At 39.9% G+C, this 19,396-nt stretch overlaps 2 protein-coding genes across 2 annotated transcripts in view; one reads left to right on the top strand and one right to left on the bottom strand.

The window, feature by feature from the left end:
- Positions 1-19,396, bottom strand: part of LOC120772169 (zwei Ig domain protein zig-8) — a 174,299-nt gene that overhangs the window by 51,560 nt on the left and 103,343 nt on the right. The window lies entirely within an intron of this gene.
- Positions 1,126-14,439, top strand: LOC120772168. Its single transcript, XM_040100608.1, has 7 exons — positions 1,126-1,339; positions 1,667-2,294; positions 3,213-3,347; positions 9,837-9,900; positions 10,223-10,378; positions 10,454-10,515; positions 13,917-14,439. Exons 1-7 carry the CDS (start codon positions 1,285-1,287, stop codon positions 14,437-14,439), a joined length of 1,623 nt encoding a protein of 540 aa, XP_039956542.1. The 5' UTR covers positions 1,126-1,284.

The raw sequence follows: 19,396 nt of genomic DNA, 5'->3' as shown, positions 1-19,396 counted from the left end.
GTTCAGTGCAAAAAGAAGTCAAGGGGTTTCCTATTTCTTAAATTATTAACCCAAAAACATTTTAGCTCATATAATATTTCCTTTTATACTCCAAGCTCAGCTAGATAGGCTTAAGGGGTTACATGCGTTTACGGGCTTAAAAAATCGATTTTTTTATTGCCTTATGAAATTCTACAACACCTTTAGAACATTGTCCTAAATGTTCCTGTCCTTGAGAACTTGCGCTTGAGGCTAGCTAGGCCAAGTGCGCCGTCTTTAAACGCGTTTTTCCCGAAACTCTTTTTGAAGGCGATTGGCCAGATTTCTCGAGAACTGCTCAACCGTTCTTCGTGAAATTTTACACAGATCTTTGGGTGACAATTCTTAAAGACTGGGACGAAGGACTTTTCTTCGATTACAATTATTTGATAAAAATGTGACGATATTTTTATTTTTTTTTTGTAAAAATTACTGCCAAAAATCCAATTTTCAGTTTTTTTTCAACGAAATTGTTAGTTAAGATTTTAGTTAGAACACGTATTTTGTCACTTTAAATGATCCTGTATCACTTTGGCCAAGTTTTTCGCGAAATTTCAGAATTTCTTTGTTAATAGTATATGTTTGTAACTACAAAAATTCTAATAAAATATTTCATTTTCTAAATGTGAACAAAATTGTTGAAAAAATACTGTTTTTTACCCGAGGAAACCCATGTAAACCCATAAATCGGCTCTTTACCACCTCTAAAATACTTCTAGAAGATATAGCAAAGTATCGAGTATCGAACAGATGGGTACGGATACTTCAGTTGCTTCATTTACTTTAATTTGAGTCCCATATACTTATAACATGTGTGATATCGCTCAAGTTTTCGGGCAGTTAAAAAGCCATCTTGAACTGTTGTTCGAGAACCTTAGCGAACATAACTCCAAACAATTTAGATTCCGGAAGAGCTCAAATGCAAATGGAACTTTAATGAAAATACCAAGGACTCAAACGAGCTTTCAAAATATTCGTTATAAAATGAAAGAAATGAGCTCACGCTTGACTTATTCATACACTACGAACGATTTAATCGAAAAGCTTATGAACTTTGCAATTTAAGTAAAAACTGAACGGAACAAATAAAAAAGAAAAAAGCATAAACAAAAAGTATTGTGACTGAATTGTAATTTTGAAGCAAAATTGTTCGTAAATTATCTAAGAAAATCATATAAAAATCGCATACTAACAGGAAGCGTTCCATCTCCTGCCAGCAACAAACGAAAGCGGATAACAAGATCAAGCCAAAAGGAATAGAAGAGAATGGATGCTGAGAATACTAAAGAAGTCAACGACGACAGGGGCAGCACTCACGATGGTAAGAGGCACCAGGAAGGTTGCGAATTGCACGACAGAAGCGCCTTAATGCAGCTTCCACCTCCCCGCGCACACTCATATAAATGCTTTTAAGCTGATTCAAGGAAAACTCAATAAGAGCTGCGATGTTGACATACGTCGAAGCGGCAGCATGACGTTCACGTTGCATGAGTGGAAAGCACTTATAATTACTTTAATTAGCTGCAGCACATGTCTTTCAACAAAAATGACCCACGGCTGGGACAAACGGACAGCAGAACTTTCAAATTTAATGCTTTTAATATAATATTCCTTCAGTTAGCTCACACACTGTCTCTCTTTCCTTCAGCGCCTGCAGATGCGAAGAAGCAGCTGAACCTACAAAGACTCGCCGTGCTGGCAGCCGAAGCCGCTGCCAAATTGAAAGCGGTGCCAGACATGAGCAAGGACACCAAATCTACCTTCACGACAACAACAACAACAGCGCCCATTGAGCTCGTGGCAATAGCCAAACAGACAGCCTTAAATCTGCTTGGCCGCGAGTGTAGCGATAAACCGCTTAGCCAAAAATCTGATGACTCCGACTGTACGCTACAGTCCGATCAATCGGAAAATAATGCATTGAAGGCGCTCGCGCCACCAGCGACCGATGAGAAAACATTTGTCGCCAATCAGACACTTGACCGCATACTGCTGGCGCACTCGGAACAAACGATAACGACCGCGCATGTGGAGCTCGACTGCCATTCGAGTCAGCGTATTGCCCACGAGCTAGTGCTGCAGGCCGGTAGCGGCTGCATCAAGCAGAAGAGCTTAACGGCACTTCGGGATGGCGCCATTATGACAGGTGCGGAAGGCAGTGAGTCAGCAGCGGTTGGCAATGCAGAAGGCGCGCCACAGACTACACCCACAGGTTCCGTGCGCTCGATCGGTTCGCTGGTTTGTCGCATTTGTCACAACTCTGAAGATCCCGAGAGGTGAGAGTTTGTAAAATGTAATAAATTATTTTGTCAGAAGAAAATATGGATTCGCGAAGTTCTAACATTAGTTGTCACGTTTCTAACGAATACATAAAGCTGTATTTGGACAGGTAGACACCCAGTACCCAATTTTAGCTTTAAAATGTTTCTGTGGTTTCGAATTTTTTTATACCGTTAGAGTTCTTAGCGTTTTTAGGTGTATATTATCCGGGAAAGATAAGAAAAATGTCTGCTATCAGCGAGCAGGGTTCCACAATTTTAGTGACTTTGTCGACGTAGTCCCTTTGGATAACTTCCTTATGGTTTTAGCGACCCTTAGCTAAGGTCTGGGAGTTCGAAAAAGTTTGCGAAGAAGTCTTGGACTTATGGTAATATTCGCAGATATTTGTAGTTTGATTAGAAATACGAAAAGACTTTTTCGACCAGTTAATATTTGTCCAGTTTTTGCGCACAAATCCAGAAGCGCAAGTAACGGTATATGTTGAGTTGGTAGTGTTAAGCGCTCAGACAATAAAGAGGAGGTACAAATTTTGAAAATTCATGAAATATTAAGCGCTTAGTTAAATATTATCTTGTATAACCAATAATGTAACCGAAACTGCCACTCGCACTATTTGCCATATTTTGCGATTTAATTAAATTTACATAAAAGTGCCAATAATTAGTTGTTTATTTTTTTCATTTTTTTATACTTGTTGTTGTTTCTAAAAATGTATTCAAAATGAAATTTCCACAAAGCACACACGGGTGCACGCGGCGGCGCCTGCAGCGCGTGTTATCTCTGTGCCGGCGAGCGTTTATCAGCGATTTTTAATCAAATAGCATTAACGCATATTTACAACAAATACAAAAAACACACTGCAAATATATTAATTTATGTGAATGCAATTTAATTTGAAATATTTCTATGCGCAGATTAGTTTCGCCGTGTTTGTGCAAGGGATCGCTGACATATGTGCACATCCACTGCCTGGAGCGCTGGATTAGCACCTCGAGGAGCACCGTCTGCGAGCTTTGCCAGTTCCAGTACAACACCGTGCAGACGCTGAGGTGAGTGTGGGTGTGTGTATGTTTCCGGGATAGATCCCTCGTCGGAAGGGTTGGGTGGGGGTGTGCAATTTGCGCGCTGTTTATCTTTGCATATCGGTTCGGTAATTGGAAAATATTTGCGCTAATTAATGAATCGCGATTACAACAGCTGGTGAATTCAGTGAATTCAATTGGGAGCAGCGCGATTGTAAAGAACCGAAATATTCACTGTTACACAAATATTGACATTGGCAACTAAGTAATTAAAACATAATTCTATTTGCATTTTGTCGCATGCGGAATTATGAAAATATGCGCGCTAAACACGAGCGCCCGATTCGACAGTTGGTTAAAGGTGGGTACACCACGCCCTAGGACTTGGGATACTCGATTTAATGTATTATATATTAAGCACATACACACTAGATCAAATTTAACACGGACTGGTTCATACACCTGCGAGCGCAAACTAAATAGGAACAATATTTTTTCCGAGATTTGTACAACCTTTTTATACCCAGAATGGGGTATATTAAGTTTACTACGGTGTTTTCAACATACAGAGAGGTGTATAAGTAAATGATCAGCGTGACGAACTATGTCGTTTTAGCCAACTTCGCGTGTCTGTACGTCCATCTGTCTGTATTTGGTCGAACTAGTCCCTTGGTTTTTGAGATAGCGATATGAAATATTGCCCCTCGTCCTTTTCTTACCAAAAATGTGCTCATTTTTCGGAACAGCCGATATTGGATGACTATAGCATATACCTTCCGTACAAACGAAACGATCGAAATTAAGAGCTGGTACGAAAAACGTAATCACTTCACAAGAAATCTCGTTTTATGTTCAAAGGAATATCAATTTGACTGATGTTTTTTACAACACAAACAGTTTGGTGGTACATATAGACTGAGTCAATAGTCTCACAGAACGTTAAGCGAAGCGAATTTTTCAAATTCGAAAGCAGAAAGACATTACTGGAAGTCAAATCTGGCGAAAACGATAGATAAGTCAAGACTTGTATAGCTTAATACCCAAAACATCAACCAAATTGTCGTCGATTCATATGAGATATTGATATCCTCAGCTATCTTTCTGATACCCACGCGATGATTTACAAGCACTGTTGCTTTCACTTTTTCGATGTTATGGTCATTTGCAGAAGTGGATCTACGCGGAAAGTTTTCAATAACATTAGAACCTTTAATGAGTACTTTGTGCCATTCAAGTACTTGTATTTGTGGGAAAGTAGACTACAAAATTTGGATTTTAAGTATTTATTAGCACTCGAATCAAAAAGTTTGCGGCTGGGTACCCCATCAATTATTATCAAAACCGATTTTGCGCCTATCATTGGCTTTATTATTTCACCATTTCAGAGAGCTAATCGTTAGAACTGCTATCGACATATGCTCTGTGTAAGTAAGAAATAAAATTGATGTTTTAGTAAGACCGTTAAATGACGCAGGGTTCATTTAGAAACACGTGCAGAAGCCGTACAGACTTGTTTCGAGAATATTTGATCAACTGATGATTGTTCTTGGATAACACAAGTACTTTAGGAAGTGAGTACTAGATGCCCTTTATTTTGATGGACGAGTTTTTTACGGATTCTTGATTAGATCTTATTTTTCCTTTCTTTCTTTTTGATTATCAAATAGTTCAGGAGCTCAATGGATTTGTTTTGCTCAATACGTATGATTATATGTTAGGTAAATGTGGATGTTATATCAACTTGCAAGTCAGAATACCCCGATTTTTCGTTAATTGGCTTTTTGAGTTGGTATTTTGTTTAGTAACTAAGCATGATAAGTACTTAGATCCTATTGATGACGTAGCCGATCTTCAGGAGGACTCACGAAAAATGGTGTCGATTGTTGAACAATATTTATCTACTTAAAATTGTCTCAAACCAATGATTAAAAAAAAGATATATTATTGTTATAGTTGACGCAATAACGGAAGGGTATTATTAGAATTTGATGTTTTGACAAAATGTTGTTTTCCCAAAAACAGTTATTATTTTGTGGAAAAAATTCAATTGAGACTAGTTTAAAAAATCGGGATTATTATCACAAATCTTATTTCTTATATCTTAACCTTACAAGTTATTCTAGGATGGTCGTGTAGAAATATCAGTCTATTGATCTGGTCGTTTCGGAGATATTTTCCTGACCGACTTCGAAAACAGCATTTCGAGAAACACGCCGGTTTCACTAAGATACAAAATTCTCACAAATAGTATTCTCAAATATGTACATATTCAATATAACGGGTTTTTCCATAAAAGTGCTACAAAATTTTTTTAAAATAAAACGAAAACGGTTTTAATAACGTTTGAAATTACATTCAATGCCATAATGTATGGAACTCGATCTAGATCTCGACTCTTTTGCATGGCCACCACAGGCACGCTTGCAGAAGTCCACACGCTGAACCCATTTTTCGACGGTTTTCAAGCGTAAATCGGCCGATAATGCTGCAATTTCACGTTCGATATTCGTACGAAGTTCATCAATTATCGCTGGCTTTGTTGGCATAGAACATAGAGTTGACGTAGCCTCACAGGAAATGTTCTAACGGTGTCAAATCGTACGACCGGGCCATTTCGTGAGAAAACACGTTTGCCAAATTTGGTTTTCAATAAATCGATTGTGACATTCGCTGTGCTACTTGTGGTACCGTACTATTGGAACCGCATATTGTCCAAGTCCATATCATTCAATTCAGGTCAAAAATATTCGGTTAGCATTGAGCCGTACCGATTCACATTCACAGTAACGTGCCGGTCTTGATCATCACGGAAGATGTACGGCCGAACCACGCCGCCGGCCCATAAACCGCACCAAACCGTAATTTTCTCGGAATGCAATGGTGACTCATGGCATACTTGTGGATTGCTGCCTGATCAACAACGCATATTTTGCTTTGCAAAATCCAGAGCATTTTCAAGTTGTTGTTCAGCCCAATTCACGATCTTACGACGATTCTGGTGGTCTACCGGCTGCAGCTCTTGCGTCAATTTGATCTTGCAAGGATATAGGCCAAGATTTTTCCGCAAAATTCACCACATTGACGTCACAGAGATGCTCAACGCTTGAGAACGACGTGTGAGAGACCGATTTGGGCCTTCCTCAATGGATGCGTTAGCGGCAGCAATATTCTCGACACTAGGGGTACTTCTTTGTCTCATTGGCATGGGTACATTTTGAACTGTGCCTGTGGATTCGAATTTTTTTCGCAAGACTCTATTGTTGATCAGACAGGATGATTATGACGACAATAAATTGGACGTAGCGCTCTTATAGTTATGGCCACTCCGAATTTCGATAGTAAATTTTAATAATTTCGACTCATTGCTGGATCGTATATCTTTCCATGACAAAATGGCAAACCTTAATGAAAAGAAATGTCGAAAGAGCTGAAAAAATCTGGCGTCGTTTGCTGCCCCTATCGGTTTACTATTGTAGCGTCTCTATTGAAAACCTTGTTAGTATTCTCAAATATGTGAATTTTCGATATACATACATATGTACATATAAGCAAATACTTCTGTATATCTTTTTTTTATTTACAAGTGGCTATCACCCTTTAAACCAACAAGTTAGAGAATCAGAAAGAGCGACATATATGAAGACAATAAAGAAGAGGGGATTCAAACAAGGAACACAACAACAGAAACTGCGTAGAAAGTAAAATAAAAGTCGCAACAAAGTACCGTTGTAAGCGCGCGTGTTCAGATTTTTTGCGTTGCCTGCCGTGAAATTGAAAACATGAATGTGAACATTCCTAAATGCTTTCTCAGCTGGTTTTACAGCCTCCTGCTACGCTTCACCATACATCAGGGCGTAGGCTTCGACGCATTGACGCGCTATCCACGCCGCTACAAATCCGGTCGAACGCAAAAACAGCGCCAAGGGCAGCAACAATGCTTCGGTCAACATTAAACAGCGACGAGGCGTGCGTCCTTTCACTTGTCCCGTGAAGCTCTGCATGCGGATAATACCCTCTCATGGCAACGCGCGCTGCTTCGCAATGTCTGCTGTTGTTGTTGTTTTCTAATTTTTCGCATTTTCATTTTCATTGTAGTCTCACTCGCAAGCGGTGGTCTTGAGAGTGTGTGTGTGTGTGTGTGGGTATGTGGCGCGGGATAATGTTAAAAGCGCGCGCGAGATGCCATTTCCTTTTAAATTAAACCCGTAAATGGCATTTAGGACGCGAGTGTTGCCAACATCGAAGTGGCAAAGGGCGTGTGTGGCGCCGCAGCTGCAACAAAGGAAGGGGAAAATCCAAAACACAACAACAATGTACGCTTTATTTCACGCACTCGGGTATGCGTCTAACACGCATTTGGGCCGAATGTGGGGGCGTTGCCAGCCCAAACAATCAGCCAGCGCCTTATGTTCATTGAAGCGTTGTTGGATTGTTCGTGTTTCCACACATACATATATCCCAACAGCTGCGGGGATACATACATACATATGAATGCTCTACAAAATGAATCGCCTAATCGCCACCACTCTCCCCTGCCCTTCCATAACCGCCCCTACGGAGCGTTTAGCTGGACGAGTGGCTGTTGAAAACGGGTATAGCGCAAGTAACGGTGTCAAATGAGCTGAAAAATTGTATTCCGCAACCACATATGGTCGCATTTGCGTGTGTGTGTGTGTGCAAATAAATTGTAGCACATGCTGGCTTTTATTGTTGGCCAAATTTGTTGTTGCTCTGCTTAGTCATACAAAATGATCCACAATCGGCCAAATATGTGTGGAACAAGCAAATTCGGCAGCTTTATTCGCTCGATTTGTGGTTCACATTAGGAATACCGATTGCTCAGTGAGGCGCGGACTGTCAGTGCACACTTTGATTTGCAAAGTCATAACTTATCAAGTTAACCGCGAGCCAATGCAAGCGGAGAGCGGAGTGTGCGTGTTGTGTGGAATATTGAGTTTCCGCATATGTATGTACTCATGCTAGGGTTGTTCTCAAACACGGGAAAATAATAATATCTCTTAAACACTTATATTTTTGTTGTTGATTGAGGTGCATTCCAGCCTGCCTCGTGGCCCTTTGAAAAGAGAGCTCCAAAAAATACTAAATTTGGTTTTCAAAGAGCCAACCTAACTTATATTTTTGTACATCTGTAGGTTATATAATGGCATATGTTGCTCACTGTTATAATTTTAAGAACTTCTTCTGGACACAAATACATACATATATATATACATATATAGCGAATGCGTATGTGGCTAAAATGCATGATTATTGCTCTTTTGAGTATACAGCTCTTTGGATTTACCTCTGCCCCATTTAATATGCGTTAGTTTACTACATTTACTACTACCACATACATACATACACATCTGGGAATGATTGTCTCATCTAAAAAACTTATTCTGAAAAAGAACATTGTTTTGCTTTTAGAAAAATGTTTGTTTGTTGAATGTATCCTTAAAACACTGCACTCACAATTTAGTTCACATATTGACGTACTCGTCGTATAGGGCCCTTCTAATCTGTCCTGTCAAGTGCAAATAAGACAAAGAACCGCTTGAAGTTATGAAAATATTCCTGCCGTTCAGGTAAGTGTGGCTGAAGATCGCAATTTGCCGAATCCAAGACGTTCTCAAGAGCTGAGACTGTTTCAAACCACAATTTACAATTTATTCTCACTCAAGAACTGAAGCCATTGCACCACCGTACACGTCGTGAAATTGTTTATTTTCCTTTTAAACAACTTGAAAACAATAACGACTTTTTAAGAAATTGACCTTCTCCGATGAGGCTCACTTTCATCTGAGTGGTGAGGTAAATAAAAAATGTGTCGATTCTGGTGCAAAGAAAATCTACAAATTATTCACGAACAACCATTACATTCACGTAAATTTACAGTTTGGTGTGGTGTGTGGTATTTTCTTTCAATATGAAGCTGGTGACGCCATTACTGTCTTGGAGAGCAGTATTGATCGATGATAACCAACTTTTTATGGCCACAATTGGAAGAAGTTGAGACTGACAACATTTGGTTCCAAAAAGACGGAGCTACGTGTCACACAGCACGTGCAAAAACCGAAATATGGCGAGAAAAGTTAGGAGAATCGATTATTTCAAGAAATTATAACATGGAGTGGTCTCCAAGAAGTTGTGATTTAATATCATTAGACTACTTCTCGTGGGTTTATTTGAGGTCACTGGTCTTTAGCAATAAACCAGTCGTTCTTCAAGTTTTAGAAGGCAATATTGAACGTACTATTCATGACTTGATTTAGAGAAAAGAGTACTCGAAAATTGGGTTCATCGAATTCGTTCGAGCAAACTAAGTCGTGGAGGCCATTTGAATGACGTTATATTCAGAACTTAATTGTGTCGCTTGTACTTCACAGTAAATAAAAAACATTTGGATTTTCTTAACAATTAGTGCATTTTTTTTTTAAGAAATCATATCACTTTTATTGGAAAAGCAGGTGTATAATTTGATCGGTCTATTTTCAATAAAAATTTTTATTACAGATACACGTGCTTTCAATCGCTGCGAATGTGGTATTCCCGCTCAATGAGCCGCCGTGCATTGCAGGTGAGTATGACCGCACAGCAGGAATAAATTAATTTCAGTGATCTGAACGTTTCACGTGATTGCTCTTCATACTGTATGCAGCGTTTTAAATATAGCCTTTCTACGAGCTTCTCCAATTATTCTAAGCTTGATCGATGAGAGCTAAACCACGAACGTTTTCTGATCTTATTGTACATATTTTAAATACACATATTCTATATATGAAGTATATATATTTGCCCCATATAAATAAATACATATTTATATTGAAATAGATATAATAAAGAAAAAGCTTGATTGCAGCATATATTTTCGTTCTCACTCGCTATGCTTTCGCTTCTAGGAGGATTGCCAAATGTTCTCGCTGCTCACGCTGGTCGCCTTCGGCATAATCGGAACTCTACTCGTTGGCATACAATACTATTTCTTGCAGGGGCAATCCTGGCTTTTGAGTCGCATGTGGACCAAGGGCTGGCTGATATTCTTCCTATTCACAACGGTATGTTAAATAAATTTTTAGAAACTTCGGAAAACTCGAAATAAATCAAGTAATATTTTTTTTTATTTATTTCAGCTGACGATTTACTTCATAAATATTTATATGATCCTCAAGTCGCAGTTGAGCCCCTGGTATATGTAAGTGCGGCAAGCGACAGACGAAAATATTAATTAGTGCAAGTATTCGGTGAACCTCTTGAGCAGCCAAAGCAAGAGATAAACATACTGCCATAATAACGATGGTTTCATCGGATTTTTTTTAAATTTATAATTTTTTTTTTTAATCTCCCTCTTTGTGTTGCTGCAGCATTGGTTCCACTATCCATTCTCAAACACAACACTCTCATTGCAGAGTTCAGTTGCCATTTCCACGAATTGATTTGTGTTATTTACTTTGGACGCTTGCAACGCGATAACAGCACAGATTACAAGCTGCAGCCAGCGCGTGTCAGTGCAGCGTATGCAAACAACAACAAATAAAGTCAGAAACAAAAACACACTCTATCGAAATTGCAGAGATAAGCACGAATGAGAGTCAAATAGTCAAGCTGCCGAATGAAAAGGATTAACTGTGAAGCGTGGCAAACATTGTTGACTGATTTTTGTTAGCTTTTTGTTGTTCGCTGCTTTAAAAGCTCCCAATTGGCTTTGAAGCTGGTTGTCGGTGCATTCGGGAGGGTGCGGTGTGCTCCAGCTTGCGTATGCCGGGTTGCACATCCCATCCGACAGCAGTTATGGTCTCTGGTGGCAAGTAAATTTCACTAAGAGTTGAAACATATAAAAATATATGTATGCAAACATGTGTGTGTGAGCGCACTTGCAGCAGCTTGTTTCAGATTTTATTGTCAAAAAGTTGCAGACAACAAGACTACATGTCCGCATGCAGCAACAACAGCTAAAGCAACAACAATGTTGTCACCGCTAACTGTACTCATATGTAGAATGCTTTTCCATGCACCCGTCCTCCGATTCCTTTTACATCGCCATCATACCGTTATAATTTGTATGCAAACTCAATTAGTTGCAAGCTGCGAAATCATTTCCACGTCTCCCTGGAGACCATAAACATTTCACATGTTTGGTTTTTATTGTTTTTTTCGGAGTGTGTGTGTGTGACAACTCCCTACCAGGGATGGCGCTTCGACCTTCTTCAGAGTGAGTTTTATTAGTTTCATGACTCTTTGCTACAAATTTGCGAACTTAATTTAATTGGATATAAACACCCAACAAAGGCAGTTTCATATTTTCCGATTCATTCCCCATTCCCTTAATTAAGTATAATAGCATCAAAGAATTTCGTTACAAAAATCCTCCTGAACTGTACTTTCCACGAATTCGAACAACACTCGGCTAGTAAGTATGGCAAAGTGTACTGATTTCACAGATTTCTCTCATAAATACGACGAGTGAGTTTTTCCAGGAAAAGTTCAGTCGGTTTTCTATTTCGGAAATACATGCAAGCATTGCTTTTGAATTTTATTACCAGAGTCTCATACACGATAGATGCCTGAGCTTCGTTAAATAAAAAGATTGTGAATTTCTGAAAGCAATGATTCTGAAAATCGTTATTACGATATGTCATTTGAAGGTGAAATTACTAGGAACTTCGAAATAAAAAACTTTCAAAGCCCCTTACTACCTTTTTTCGCTTTTTTGCAAGAAATTTTCTTTTTATGAAACCAAGTCCTGTCTGCCACTCAGTATGGCTGCTGACAAGAAGACGTATGTAGATATTAAAGTAGTTTAGCATTCAGACCGATCCATAAACAAGTTTTGTACTCCAAACTCTAGAACACAAACTTAGTCAAGTTTAACTACGACTCACTTGTGAAACATTGGGTAGTCGAAAAAGTCTTTTCGTACTCTGTCAATAAATGTCATTACAGTCGTATATCTCCAGTGTTACCAATCACATTGTGCCATACCATATAATGTTCGAAAGGTGAGATTTTAAGCTTCATTAAACCAAAAACAAATTAAATTCCGGGAAGTTGAAAAAAAGTTACAGCTTTTCAAAAGTGAGTGGAAATAATGGAGAAATTCGCCTTAGTTTGAAATTTTTGTAAAGAAAAAAGAAAGAATGCCACGCAAGCCATCAATGAAATTTATGGAGTTTACGAAGACGATGCTGTACTCGTATAACTTCGTGTAACACAAAACTAGTTCGCTCGCTTCGGTTCTGGAATTTTCGATGTGAAAGATGCACCTCGCTCTGTTCGACGTATTGTTGAAAAAGTCGATGAAATTATGGAAAAGATTGACCAGGATCATCGCATAAGCACCCATGACATCGCTAAGGAACTTAACATTCATCATCAAAGGGTTTTAACCCATTTAAACACATAAAAAGAAGGTCGATGTTTGGGTACTATATGAATTGTCTGTGAAAAATTTAATGGACCGAATTAACATCTGCGATTCTTTGCTGAAACGAAATGAAATCGAACCATTTCTGAAGCGAATGGTAACAAGAGACGAAAAGTGGATCAAATACGACAATAATGTGCGAAAAAGATTATGATCTAAGCGTGGTGAAGCTCAACAAATGGTCGCAAAGCCAGAATTGATGCCCTGAAAGGTTATGCTGAGTGTTTGGTGGGATGGGAAACGATAGCTGGAAAGGTGAGCTGCTCTAGCCTGATCGAGCGATTGATTCTACATTGTACTGTCAACAACTGATGAGATTGAAGCAAGCAATAAAAAAAAGACTAGAACTATAAAAATTATCAACAGAAAGGGCTTCGACTTACATCAGGACAACACTGGACCACACACATCTTTGATGACTCGGCAAAAACTGGGAGAGCTTGGCTAGGAAGTTTTGATATATCCACCGTATAGCCCTAACCTTGCACCATCAGACTACCATTTGTTTTAGTCAATGCAGAACTCCTTTAAGAAGTAAAGGGGGATTCAAGAGAAGCCTGCGAAAGTTCCTTGTCGCAGGTTTTCTTTGAGAAACCAGAAAAGTTTTACACTGATGGAATAATATCTCTAGCGAAAAAATAGCAAAAAGTGGTCGACCAAAATGGTACATATATTTTTCATTAAAGTTCATTATAAATATGAAAAAATATTCGTTGAAGTTTGATTAGAAATACGAAAGTACTTTTTCGACTACCATATGTTTTAGTGGAGTGCAAAGAAAGCTTAGCTATTATCTTCAAAATCTAGTTTCAATTTACACAAAAACGTCACCATGTTAATACTTTTTCCATCCGACTCCTAACCCAATTCCTTTGGCAGCTATTTGAAGTGAAACATATACAAGTATATTAAGTTCAGTTAGCGGTCCTGATCATATTCGACACTTGCGGCCAAAGAACCGCTTCTACTACTTAGTAGTAGGCAATACCACTTAACACATACTCATTTGTCACGCTCTACTTGCCATGGCTCTGGGCGAAAACATGGTCTTCTAATTTTCGTAGCGGATATTAAGCATACGTCACATAAAATCCCACATCTGTCAAACCGTTAATGCACATTTTGCTCATTTCCTACACGTTTCTCTCATACCCACATTCTCTTAACTGCAGGTGGTGGCAATCGGCCCGTGACATCAAACTAATATTGGAAAACCGCAGACCCTTCCAATTTCGCCCGAATCGACGGCTGCAGAACCAACTGCTCGCACAGGAGCTCTCCGATATGGCTGACATGGCACAACAACAACAACATCAGGCATCAACAACTGCCATTGCACCGCAAGCCTCAGAAACACACGCGCCGCAGCAGCCCTACCACGCAAGCCCACCCATACCTCCAACCTTTGCTGCCATCAGTATACCACCGGTTCATATCGGCAATGCACAGGAGAGCGTTGAGCTGCCGGTATCTCTAAGCGGCATTGAGTTGCAACGCAGCGGCGACAATGGCAACTTTGGGGCCGACGATGTTGACACATTGAGTTGTTGCGGCAAAGCACCACGGGCAATGGCCAGCTGCAAGGGGGCAGCCGTGGCTGCAGCTGTGGCCTTCCACTGCAATAAACTGACAACGTGTGCCACAATTGAGATTCCGCTCGAGGGTTGCCTCTACGAATTCGAAACGATGCTTTAGGTGCGTGATGGGAAAGTGTCAAGCGGTCGGGGGGGCACATCATTGACAGTTGGTTAATATCGGAGATCATGCATTACGTGGCTTGTGGTGTGAAAGTTCGTGGTGAATATAGGTGAACGTGTGCTTGGACTGCTGCACTCATTGCGCTTGTGGAGCTTCAATTTCGCGTTATTTCTAGCATTGATGGGCTTTCCGACATTGAAGTGAGGGCCATACTGGATGGACGAACGAGTTTGTGAAAATATGCAATATTTGGTAATTCAGATATTGGCATTTTCTCGAGCAAAGAAGAGACAAAAAGCAGTCGACGTCTACAAAAAAATTTGGATAAATAGAAAACAGGCGATTTGAGTTCGCGTTTTATTCTATTCTGTAACTAGTACGTGTGTTCGTTTGTCTATAAAAATTTTTATGTTCAAATATAGCTTTAAAATTTAATTGTTTAAAGCATTTGATTTTGTATTCTGAATTTAAGCCTTGTTTTTGAATGATCGAAGAATTGCGAGGTTAGACACTTCCACACATTTAATTACCATCTGATCAAATTTGACCCGGACTGATCTACTAAACTGAATCGAATCGATAAACATTTTATTCCTGGCGACGTAAGCCCTTTTTTCATCTTCGTATAAAATTTGATCGCCATATGTCAATTTGAATATGTGGCAACTGTTCGTATGCGACGTGAGGAGTTAGTCTTTCCAGTAGAATCAAGGTAACGAACTGGTTGAAAATGCCACAGAAATGTTTTGTGAAGTCAAAATTATTAAGACATCGAATACTTGCTATCAATTACTGTTAATAACGATAACATCGAATAAATTAAAGAGTGAGTGATTGAAAATCGTCTTGTTGGCATTAGAAAAATATCGGAGGATCTCAACATCTCTTGTGAAGCCACACAATACATTTTCGTTACTTTTTTGAATATGAAGCGTGTCATTGCTACACACGTATCACGGGATCAGATGTATATATTTTGCCACACTTTCCTAGAGTCATAGTTAGAAATACAACTTCTCATAGATTTTGGAACCTTCGAGATGATAAGAAGAACTTGTTCACTTAACAACTCAAATTGGAAGAGCTATTGGATTGAAACGAAGAAAATACGAGCTTAGTCGAATGATAGATTAATCAGTAAGTTTAAAGTTCAAATATCTTAACATAATCGTCTGTGCTGCGCTGGCAATATTTGTGCTCATGTGGTTGCCGCCAGCTAAGATATGTACTGGCTTTGAAGTCTTCAATAGCATATGAAGTACAAATATAAATCTTGTCGCTGCTTTTCTTTGTACTGTCAATTTTTAATTGTCCTCAAGTGCGGAGTTCTTTACAAATTTGCGTCAGTTAAGGACACCCCAATGTAAATTAAGCAAAGCTATTGTTCATTTGTTCTACAAACTTCCCTCGGGGCAGTAAACCCCCGCTGCGAGCAAGCATGACATGACACGCCGCTGACAACTCGCCATTGTAACGGCAATTCTTCTTTATTTATTTCTTCTGTTTTGATAATAAATTTTCGAGTGAAAACTTAATTTATTGCCGAGCTTTTGTGCGCACGGAAAAAGTATACAATTGCCGGCGTGGGAGTTGGTCAGCGGAGCGTTGCACAACAACAAGTATAAAATAATAAAAAATATCAAATCAAAACAATTGAGTGTTACATAATCGGTATGCTGAGTGGGCCGGCAGCACTCGGATGGGAGAAATTCAATCTTATTTACTACTTGAGACCACAACAATAGAAGATTATTAAATAAGGAATTGTGAAGTTAACGGTAATGTAATGTAACGCTTGTCTGCTGCAGGAAAGACGGATAAACGTGAAAGAAATGTAAAGTGAATAAAGTAGGAAGAGCTCCGTAATTAACTGCTAAAGTGGGAATGTGCTGGTAATAAATTTTAGTAAAATAATTAATATAGTTAATGGTCCAATGACGCTCAGCAGAAAAGTAGCATAGCAAACACTACGCTATCAATATTTACAGGGTTTTTCCGGAAAGTAATAGCACTGGTTTTCTTCCGCCGGGACTGTACTTCGGGGCGTGAGCGCATTGACTGGATTCGGTAGAGGGCGTTCCTAGTTAACGAACGAGCCGCTGGTCAGTAGTCTCCGAGCACCTGGAGCGTCAGGACAAACATTTTCGCGCGACGTGTTTCAGTGAGTGGTGCAATCCGATAAAGCAGAGGTACGCGATTAAATTCTATTTGAAACTTTGAGACGTTTGACATGATCAAGCAGGTTTACCCAGACGTTTCTTAAGCAAGAAGTGGTGTGTTTCGTTGGCACCAAGTCTTTTCTTTTCCAGTGGCACACGCTGGCGTCTCTTGGTCCAAAAAAAGGAAGTATGAGCACGCGCCTGCGTCTCCACGTCCAAAAAAGGGAAGTATGAGCAAATTCAAAGTGAAAATGAGCATCTGTCTTTTTTGACGTCAAAGTCAACGGTCACCATGAATTTGTTCCTCCTGGACAAACCATTTTGAGACGACAGAAAGGATCCAAGCAGTTTGCACCTCGGCTCTCAAGACTATTCGGGAGAATGCCTTCCGTGACGCCCTCAATGCTTGGAAATCGCGCTGGCAGCGTTACGTCGAGGCAGAAGAAGCCTATTTTGAAACTTTTTAAAGAATTGTAACGTTTGGTTCAATAATTTTTTTTAAATCGACTCAATCCTATCCTGTAGACTATCCTGAGGATTTCCAAATGCGCTGACTCATATTCTCCAGTCCGTAGTTTACATTTGATAGGCAATGGAGGAAAGGAGATGAAAAGATGAAATAATAATTTTATAAAAAGATCAAGGTTAAAGGTTGATAGACAAGAGATGCTTTTTCAAGTTATTTAAAACAAAAGATCGAAAAAAGTCCGCAAAGGGTACATATGGACTTTCCTTAATGACGCTTCCGCCAAGAGAAGCTCTACCGTCCATCGCATAGTCAAGGAATATTCCCAACAAATTGTCTATTAAGCACGTACGAACCCGGAGGTGCTGTGACCACTAAACCGACAATAGAAACCTCAGGCATCAACTTCTTAGAGTGTGATCTATGTTTGTCTGACAATGACTGAAGAAGCCTTGACTTTATCCTCCCAATCCTCATTTTCCCACTTACTTATAAGTCGTCCGGGATTATCAGCAACCCATTAAACCAAATGCTAACTGAATTGCTTAATTGGCAAGTGTCATCGATAATCATCAATTCTGAGAACGCACGACAACAGGCGATACATCAATTTGAAATTTTTAATTTTAAAATAGTATTAAGTTGCGGAAATATGTGGAGCGTGAGAGCGAACGCGTGCGACTACTTTAAGCGGCTTTTTTACTTAAATTTAATCAACGCTTTTTGTGGATAAAAAATTGTGTTTGTGTGTGTGTTCGGATATGTATAGATTTCTATTTATTTCGAACGCCTTGCGTGTCCTTGACTTCACTGACTCCGGTGGCGCCGGTATTGAAAGGGTGCAAGTTAAGCATCGCTCATGCATCACATTTGATTACGGCCCAGTCTTCTTAATTTCTCAGCTTAAATCAACGTAATCCTTATCGCCACCGTCGCTTTCAATAGCACTTCAATCACTGTCCTGACTGCTTATCGCTTTTGCGTTCGGCTGATCCATTTGGCCTGTTCGCTTCGCTGCCTGTTTGAATTTTTTCTGCTCTCCCTCACATTTGTATACGCACACACGCCTGAATTTCTTATTTGTACTTTAGTTTCCTTCACTCGCAGGCCAACGCAATGAATGTTCGACATCATTACACTTTATCTTAGCCGGTCACGCATTTGGGCGCCACTGTCCACTCAAAGTGTGTGTGTGTGTATGTGTATGTGTGTATTTTGAATATCTTCGACTGATGCTGCTTTTCGTAACGGTAATCGGTTCTCTCTCTTGGAGGCGCGCCTCGCCCAGTTGGGCATATGCCTCATGTTGGCCCTCATGGCTACGCTAATATGTCAACATCACAAGCACTTCATGCCGCCCCGAAATTCAAAAACACCAGCACAAATTGCCACGCACACACACGTACGTCCGGATGGAGCGAAGTGAAATCGCTCTGGCAGCGCACGACAAATTGTCAACATGAAGATAAAGCAAAAGCAACAAAAGTGCAGAAGAAACATTGGTTCATTTCATGTGAGCATGTAACCGTAAAGCAGCCGGAGGCAATATGCCGCTCGCTCCTGCCCATCTCTCACGCTCTCCTCCACACTCGCACCCTTTGTTTTCTTCGCCATTTTGCGATTTATTTTGTGTTCGCCATGACCGGCAGCGATGTTCGAAATAACGACAGGATCGACAACAACCGCCCAAAATGACTAATTTATGAACCATCAATCACGTTGCATGCCATTTGCTACGCAGCAGACGCACGCACGCACTTACACACACACACATGCTCATTTGCCTATGTATACTATGGTAATAACCACGCGGCCGCTGAGCCAATTTCAGACTAGTCCGAAGCAAGCTCAGCTCAGCATGTTTAACTCTTCAGCTGATTTCCTTATTCAAACATCGATTTCACATCGCGTCTTTTGTAGAGAATGCTTCACTGAAATGTTGCGCAGGTCGTTCAGCCTCCAAAGCTGAGAAAGTTGGCTCCTCAGCGCACAGGGCAAAGGAATAAAAGAGCTTCATATTCCAAAAGCGACAAAGCAACTGCTCGGCTTAGTACTAGTTGTGGACTAAACAGTAACTCAGTGATTGCAACTTTTACAGCATGAAATCTACGTGTTCGCGAACGCTCACATCCGAGAATGTATGTTTTTGTATATATGCATAACAGTAAATTTGCGAACGCATTTATTTTTAGCAACATGGACAAATTAACAGTTTTTTATTGTTGTTGTCTGGTGTTTTCTGTGTAAGGGAGTACCAGCAACCCGAATGTGATTTACAGCATCGTAGGCAAAACGTCCCGCACTTAAGATGTTTAAAAACTCTGTTCTT

The sequence above is a fragment of the Bactrocera tryoni genome, chromosome 3 (assembly GCF_016617805.1).
Source record: "Bactrocera tryoni isolate S06 chromosome 3, CSIRO_BtryS06_freeze2, whole genome shotgun sequence".
NCBI lineage: Eukaryota > Metazoa > Arthropoda > Insecta > Diptera > Tephritidae > Bactrocera > Bactrocera tryoni.
The sequence above is the reverse complement of the archived record's forward strand: the minus strand, read 5'-3'. Positions and strand labels throughout refer to the sequence as shown.

Excerpts from the sequence above, each read along its gene's own strand:
- LOC120772168 (XM_040100608.1), top strand. The coding sequence starts at position 1,285 with ATGGATGCTGAGAATACTAAAGAAGTCAACGACGACAGGGGCAGCACT. Across the intron at positions 3,348-9,836 it reads AACACCGTGCAGACGCTGAG|ATACACGTGCTTTCAATCGC; the intron begins GTGAGTGTGGGT and ends TTTTTATTACAG. Across the intron at positions 9,901-10,222 it reads TGAGCCGCCGTGCATTGCAG|GAGGATTGCCAAATGTTCTC; the intron begins GTGAGTATGACC and ends TTTCGCTTCTAG.